At 41.0% G+C, this 7,545-nt stretch overlaps 1 protein-coding gene and 1 long non-coding RNA gene across 3 annotated transcripts; both read right to left on the bottom strand.

Annotated features, from left to right (window-relative positions):
* Positions 1 to 415: 415 nt before the first annotated feature.
* On the bottom strand, positions 416 to 3,362 carry LOC308315616 (uncharacterized protein). Its single transcript, XM_080763688.1, has 5 exons — positions 3,296 to 3,362; positions 2,618 to 2,884; positions 2,353 to 2,437; positions 1,828 to 1,914; positions 416 to 671 (listed from the first exon to the last, which is right to left on the bottom strand). Exons 2-5 carry the CDS (start codon positions 2,757 to 2,759, stop codon positions 605 to 607), a joined length of 381 nt encoding a protein of 126 aa, XP_080619814.1. The 5' UTR covers positions 2,760 to 2,884; positions 3,296 to 3,362; the 3' UTR covers positions 416 to 604.
* Positions 3,363 to 4,496: 1,134 nt separating this feature from the next.
* LOC308315690 lies at positions 4,497 to 5,281 on the bottom strand. 2 transcript variants are annotated; one of them, XR_013964066.1, is made up of 3 exons: positions 5,194 to 5,281; positions 4,943 to 5,034; positions 4,497 to 4,560 (listed from the first exon to the last, which is right to left on the bottom strand). It is a non-coding gene; the product is annotated as an uncharacterized lncRNA (long non-coding RNA). The 2 variants fall into 2 exon arrangements; XR_013964067.1 differs by having other exon boundaries at positions 4,943 to 5,015; positions 5,194 to 5,245.
* Between the last annotated feature and the right edge of the window lie 2,264 nt (positions 5,282 to 7,545).

Below are 7,545 nucleotides of genomic sequence, written 5' to 3'. Positions count from 1 at the left end.
GTATACCACATTGTGACAGCTGTAGTGAGTCTACAGTCCACCTGCCTGCTGGCAATATAGCCTGGTTGTGATATGTAGATGTGATTGATATTTTTTGTTTGTTTTTTTAAGTCATTCTATAACAACAACACAAAGTAATTTAATTTATTTTATATATTACTATGTTATTACTAATTTTATGTATAACTATATTACTAATTGTATTTATTTTATGTATTACTATGTTATTACTAATTTTACTTCATGCATTACAAATTGTATTTGTTTTATGTATTACTGTTATTACTAATTTTATTTTTTATGCATTTATTTATTTTATGCATTACCGTTATTACTAATTTTATGCATTACTATATTGATAATTTAATTTATTTTATGTATTATTGTCTATATTACTAATTATATTTATTTTATCCATTACTAATTTTATTTTATGTATTACTAATTTTAATTTACTTTTATTTTACTATTTTAATTTACTATAATCTATTTTTTATCGTTCGTTTTATCCATTTATTTATATTATTATCTAGTTATTTATATTGGTTTATTATTTTATTGTTCAGAGCCCTGATTGATCACATCTACATATCACCACTACCAGTCAGGATCTGAGTGACTCAGAACCCTGGTGACCTCCAGATGGAGCCACACTGGAGACCCGCAACGTCCTAAAGAAAAGAAAGAAATGCTCATTACTACTTTGGTCATAAAACAATATTGATTGAAATATTTATTAACAGTTTGCAGAATTACAGTACATTTCACAAAGCACAAACTCGATACAAAGACTGTTAACTGTAAGTGGACGACCCAATTAAGCATTACACTTGTTTACAAGAGGGTCCACCATGTTCAATTCATCAAAACATTTAGAGACGTACAAATAAGACACTTCTATATAGTCAAAGAACAGAACAGGAATTCATCATAAAGGAGGTAAAAAGGGAAAATAAATGTATACAGTGAGGGGAAAAAGGGAGTCAAGGGATTAACATGTCTTAATGACTGTTGGTAGAAAATAATATAGTCCCTCGTTTGTGCCGAATCTGGGTTGTACATGATTCGTTGCACTCCCTCTGGTGTTGTGGGTGTGGACTTCGTTAACATAAAGGAAGTATCTAGACAGGTACATGGGTATCTTGGTGGTGTATCGAATCTTGTGGACCAGACCCATTGCAAGATGCTGTACTCTGTCGTCGACCCTAAGCCATTCCAGCCTCAAGTGTCAAAGTGGGCAGGAGTGAGGTAGGTTCGGGGGGTGAGGCCAAGTAGGAGCCTGACCAGTTTGTTTTGAGAGGTCTGGAGCCTAGTTTTAAGGGCCTTTGAGGTGCTGTGGTATCAGGAGGTGCATGCATAGTCAAAGAAACTTTGTACGAGGGCTCCTGTTAAGGTCTTCAAGGTGTTTTTGTTGACCAGTGAGGAGATCCTGTAAAGGAATCTTGTTCTTTGGTTGACTTTTTTGATTACGTTGGTGGCCATTTTATCACCGGAAAGATTAGCCTCCAGGATGGAACCTAGGTAGGTAATTTAATCTTTACGTGTGATAACATTGTCACCAACTCTAACCAAGAAGCCATTTGCCTTGCTGAGATTACTATTAGATCCAAAGAGAATGGATTCAGTTTTTCCCACGTGTAAAGATAGTTTGTTATCAGCGAGCCAGGTGCAGATTTTACCGAGTTCAGAGCTGAGGGCCTTTTCAACCTGCAGTTTGTTCCTGTCCGAGACTAGCAGTGCCGAGTCATCTGCGAACAGGAACAAGTTGCAGTAACAAGCTGATGTCATGTCATGATCATAGTATGTGTGCGTGTGTTGTATAGTTACCTTGCTGTGATGTAACTCCAAAGGTGATCAGAAATAGTTGCTCCATCGGCTAGAAACGTGCTCTTCACCGGCATGATGATCTTGTTCCTAAAAAAAGTCTATAGTCAACCCTAACTGATTACAGAACATGATATAAAAAAAAAACACAACTAGAAGGATTTAGGCCTGTCACAATTACCTAATCGCCAAGTATTTGAGATACTTTTTTAGCGTCATAATCGTCTCCATGTTGAAAATGTTCATATATTGTCAAACATTTTAAAGAAATAATGCAAGCAACCGATCTACAAGCTCTAAATGTGTCACTTTGTAATTTACCTCTTTTTTTAGTGTATAAAGTTATTGAATTATGCCATGTGCATCTTTTTGTTTACAAAGCCTACAAAAGCCAAAGTTTTATTTAGAATGTTAGTATGACGCAATTAAATTGGTACTTGTAATTTATTTGAGCGACAATTAAAATCAGCCATTATAAAACCTTAAATTCTGACAGGCCTAAACAGGTTCCAGTGGCGTCTACCGAACCTTCTAGCTCCGTCCGAGCCTCCCAGCGACCCAGAAGTCCTCAGCGGAAAGCTTCGGATCTCGGGCATCGGCGGAGATCTCCATTCTAACAAAGAACGAAAGACACACAGCCCAAATTAGCTTTGCTGTGTGTGCGTGTCCTGTCACAACATACACATGCACTTACAGTAACGTTTAAGAATAGGGATCGACCAATTATCGGCAACGGACGATTATTGGCTTTTTACGAAGCCTAAAAAAGCCCCAACACTAAAGCGGTTCGTACCGTTGAGTTCCTCACTGAGAAGGCCCAGGTCCGAAGTCCTCCAGCGTCTACCCAGATCTCCGTCCTCCGTCCTCCCATCCATCCAGGCCCAGGTCCGAAGTCCTCCAGCGTCTACCCAGATCTCCGTCCTCCGTCCTCCCATCCATCCAGGCCCAGGTCCGAAGTCCTCCAGCGTCTACCGAGATCTCCGTCCTCCGTCCTCCCATCCATGGACAGACCTGCAGATCTCCATCTCTAGAGGCTCCAGCTGTGTCTATGATCTCCATCCTGAGAGAGAAATAAACCATTAGCTCTACAAGCTCACAACACGTTGCAGTGTGAGCTTGTAGATCTGCTATTTTTGCTGAACGGAATAGGGATGCTGGGGTTGAAGTGGTTAACAAAAGTGTCAAAGACTTTGATTAGCTTGGAAAGCTGACAGACATTCAACCAGAGTGCCACTAGGAGGCATCAACACATGTACAGTCCTCAACATCTTTTGTAATTTGTATTAAAGTTGTTACAAAGACCAAGAGGCACGCTCATGATATGAGATATTGACTCTCAAACTATTGTGCAGAGTCATTTAGATTTATCCTAAAATATTTGGATTACTGTAAATGATGCCATTCTTCGTACCATAACAGTACAAAAGCAGTTATCCATCCTCAGAAACAAGCAAGAACTATTCCTACTCACAGCTCATCAGAGTCCTCTGAGGAAGCCCCCGGGGGGGGGGGAGCTTTGGAACGGATCTCTGTCCAGGAACATCAGCTCGTCTATCGATATCGCCATTCTAACAAAGAAAGAAAAGAAAAAAAACACACCAAATTAGCTTTGCTCTGTGTGTGCATGCGTGTGTGTGTGTGTGCGTGTACCCTGTCCAGCAGTGGCGTTCCAGCGACGTCTCCCACGATCTCCATCCTAACAAAGAAATAAAGATTGATTAGAGTGACCAAGAGCCAGATATATATTATATATATATATATATATATATAGCCTAGTCCTACATCAAACTTTTATTTATAGAGACATTTTAAAACAGAAGCTAAACATATCACTTGCAGTAATAAACGTTTCAGTTAGGGTTCTTTTTGACAGGCCTAACAGGGTCTTACTTTGAGTCGTCTTCAGAGGAATGCAGATTCCTGGAGAGACCTGCAGTCCATCTGGAAGAAAGACATGGCGGTTATCGTCTATGAATGGCTTCATAGAAAAGAGCTTCGCACATCACTCCCTTGTTGTTGCTGCCAATAGTCTGGATAGTCTATACTTCTTATTCTTGATGACAGTTTATGAATTTGATGCATTACTATGTGTTGTTGCTTACTGTAAGTCACTCTGGATGTGAGAACTGCCTAATTTGTTGAAATTCCTAGACGTGATCAATTAGGGTCATAGGGTGTGCTCTTCGGTGATAGCAGTGGTGTCATTGGTATATTTTTACAGTCCCACTCCTCCCCATCATATCTTGCGGTGAAGCTGGACAGAACACTGTCCTTTAAACAACACCTGACAGCGTCAAGAGAAAGACCACCGACTGTGCCGCACCGATACGGCGTCCAGCCGGTACCGAGGCTCTGGTGTTCCCCAGCGCTGAGTACTGTGCCCCAGTCTGGAGCCGTAGCCCTCATGTTGTTTTTGGGACTTTTTATGCCTTTACTGATAGTGAACAGTATAGACAGGAAAGGGGGAAGAGATGGGGAGTGACACGTGGCAAAGGCCTTCGTGAGTCGAACCCGCAGCACGCCGTCCGGCTGGCTTGGCAGCATAGGTGACCAGACAGTTGAGCTAACCATCCGGGCCACACTTAAATATTGAATTGCAATTTATTTGAGTGACAATAATCGTCCAGTAAAAAGAAACCTCATAATCGTGAAAGGCCTAGAGCGGTTCTTACTGTGCGGTTCCTCACCGGGCAGGCCCAGGTCCGAAGTCCTCCGGCATCTACACAGATCTCCGTCCTAAGAAAGAAAGAAATAAGGACTAAATTAGCTTTTGTTGAGCTGCATATTCAGAACCACTTAAACCCGCTATAGATTTGATAAAACAGACCTTTAAAGAGAGCATTTGGTATATGCTCCGATTTCACTCTACACAAATTGATTTGCCAAACATAGCAGATCTACACGCTCACAACTCGTTGCAATGCGGTGCGAGCTTGTAGATCTGCTAATTTGGCTGAACGCTTCAGTGCTTAACAAAAGTGTCATTAAGACTTTGATTAGCTTGGAGAGCTGACAGACATTCAACCAGTGCCACTAGGAGGAATCATACTGCCATGCTATACTTCGTACCATAACAGTACAACAGATATCCATCCCAACAAGAAATATTCCTACTCACAGCTCATCAGAAGTCCTCAGAGGAAACCGCCGGGAGGGAAGCTTTGGAACGGATCTCTGTCCTTCCACGACGTCTACCACGACCCATCCACCCTAAGAAAGAAAGAACGAAAGATGAATTTTTAAGTGACCAAGAGCCAGATATACGTACATTGTGTCCTTTCACATCATACACAAAATGTATAGAGAACATTTAAAACAGAAGCCGACCATACCACTCGCAGTAATAGAAAAGTCTAAGTGGTTTCTTACTTTGAGCCGCCTTCAGAGCCCCCCCATGCAGATTCATCCATGGACAGCGAGAACTGCAGATGTCCACCTGTAGGGGCTCCGGTTGAGCCTCGCAGCATCTGGAAGGTAAACATGGTGGTTATAGTCTATGAATAGCTTTGCACATCACTCACTTGTTGCTGCTGCCAATAGGAATTTGTGATGTCTGTGTGGCGACAATTGCTGTGTCTGTCTGTTTTTTTTTATAATACATACAATTTATATAGCACTTTTCAAGGTACCCAAAGTTGCTTCACAAAACAGTAAAAACAAATTTATTTGAAAATAAACTAGATTAAAAAGGTTAAAAACTAGAATTTATTGGCATGTTTGTGAAGCTTTTCGGTTCCACACCAGTAACTGCTGTTCAACACTAACAGCTACATCCACGACCTCCCTGCAACAACATCAATGAAGTATGGCTATGCAGACGACCCGAGTACTGTGTCCCAGTCTGGAGCCGTAGCTCTCATGTCAAGAAGCTGGATGCTGCCCTCAACACCGGATGGGCCACCCCAAACAAACTGCCTGCCTGTTCTCGCTGGAATCACTCCAACAGAGGTCAGACGAGAAGCAGCCACGCTGGCCCTCACTGAGAAGGCACAGCTGAGTGAATCCCAGCCATCTCCTCCACAAGGTCGTCAGAGACACCACAGCACACCACAGCACACGTGCCTCAAGTCACGGTGCCCTTTGCCACAACACACACACACACACACACACCAAGTCACGGCGACCTTTGCCACAGCACACGTGCCTCAAGTCACTGTGCCCCTTTGCCACACAGGCCCAGGAACTGCTCCACACAACACCAGCTGACACCTCCAAGGCAAGACAGAGGGACCAGTGGAATACATCGAGGACCCCAAATATGTTCTTTGCCAGCACCTCCCCTGCAAGGAGTGGACAACCCTCAAAGCAGAAGTGGGACATCTCGGACAGTGCCCACTATGAACACGTATTGACCATTTGCCCCAAATACCGGCCACCGAATGGTGACCTAGACAATGACACATTGTACTGGCTTGCTGCAACAGAGCTGAAGTTCTATGGACATATGGCAGAAGATGTTTAAGAAACGTATTTTTTGTAATTTCTTCATTTTTTCGGCAAACCTTTGTGGCATTTAATTTATGGAACATGTGGATGTTTCTTTATTTATTGGTGAAGTTTTAGTGCCACTTGTGGCATTCTTTGAAATGTATCGACACGTTTGATATATGTTTTTGTTAGGGATGTCCGATATTATCGGCCGATAAAGGCATTAAAAATTAATAACCCTAACCCTTAATTTCACTTTATTTATTATTTTACATTAAAAACATCTACAAGCTCACAATACAATAAGAGACATGTGAGCTTGTAGATCTGCTATTTTCAAAATATTTTTATACATTTGAAAACTTGAGATTAGATCATTTTAGATGAGACATTTTGCATAATGAGTAATTATTAATAATTACTTTTGGTATTTTAAGTACATTTTATACCAAAACCTTTGTACCTTTACTCGAGTACATGTTGAATTGTAACGGAGTATTTCTATATTGCAGTATTGCCTACTTTTATTTAAGTACAAAGTTTGAGTTATGTTTCCACCACTGGAAAAAGCCTGCATATAATATATATATATATCGGTATCTGTTGATATCGGCAATTAGGAGTTGGACAATATCCAACACTGACTGTAGGACATCCCTTGATTTGTGTGATTTTTGTGCAGCATTTAGTGAGTTTGTGGCATTTTGTTATGTGAACGACCAAAGAGCACACCCAGTATGTATCACAAGGCTATTCCACCAGTCAGGTGTAGCCTACTTATATTTACATCTCATAAGCGGCCATGAACTAAACACTACAGACATCACAATTTGACTTTGGCAGCAGCAAGACACGACTGATATGCAAAGCTCTTCAGCCATGCTTCTCTCTATACAAACACTCATAATGTCCACATGGACATCTTAGCAGCCATGATGGGGTGGTTCACACAGGAGAGCAGGTTCAGTGTTCCAGCAGCATATACGGTCATCTCCATCTACATCTAGAAAGAAAGAAAGACATCAGAAGCTGACCATATCACTCACAGTAATTGAGTGATATACATTTTAAAAGGATCTCTGGCTAATAAGACAAATATTCCTTAACATTATACTTGCCATCTATAACTAAAATATAAACCAGTTAAATATTTTATTTCTTTCACAGGAACTGTTCCCGTCACAGGTTTGTGATGTCCATGTGTGGGCCAGCGCTATGGAATGCACTTGCTAATACAAAGTACTTAAAATATTGCTTTGATGCTTATATCAATTAAGCTGTTTTTGTATTAGC

Source organism: Protomyctophum bolini (genome assembly GCF_963924005.1).
Source record: "Protomyctophum bolini genome assembly, chromosome: 5".
NCBI classification, from domain to species: Eukaryota; Metazoa; Chordata; class Actinopteri; order Myctophiformes; family Myctophidae; genus Protomyctophum; species Protomyctophum bolini.
Note: the sequence above shows the minus strand (reverse complement) of the source record. Positions and strands in the feature narration are given on the sequence as shown.

Excerpts from the sequence above, each read along its gene's own strand:
- LOC308315616 (XM_080763688.1), bottom strand. The coding sequence starts at position 2,759 with ATGGGAGGACGGAGGACGGAGATCTGGGTAGACGCTGGAGGACTTCGG. Across the intron at positions 2,438-2,617 it reads TCTCAGTGAGGAACTCAACG|AATGGAGATCTCCGCCGATG; the intron begins GTACGAACCGCT and ends GTTCTTTGTTAG. Across the intron at positions 1,915-2,352 it reads GGCTCGGACGGAGCTAGAAG|GAACAAGATCATCATGCCGG; the intron begins GTTCGGTAGACG and ends GACTTTTTTTAG.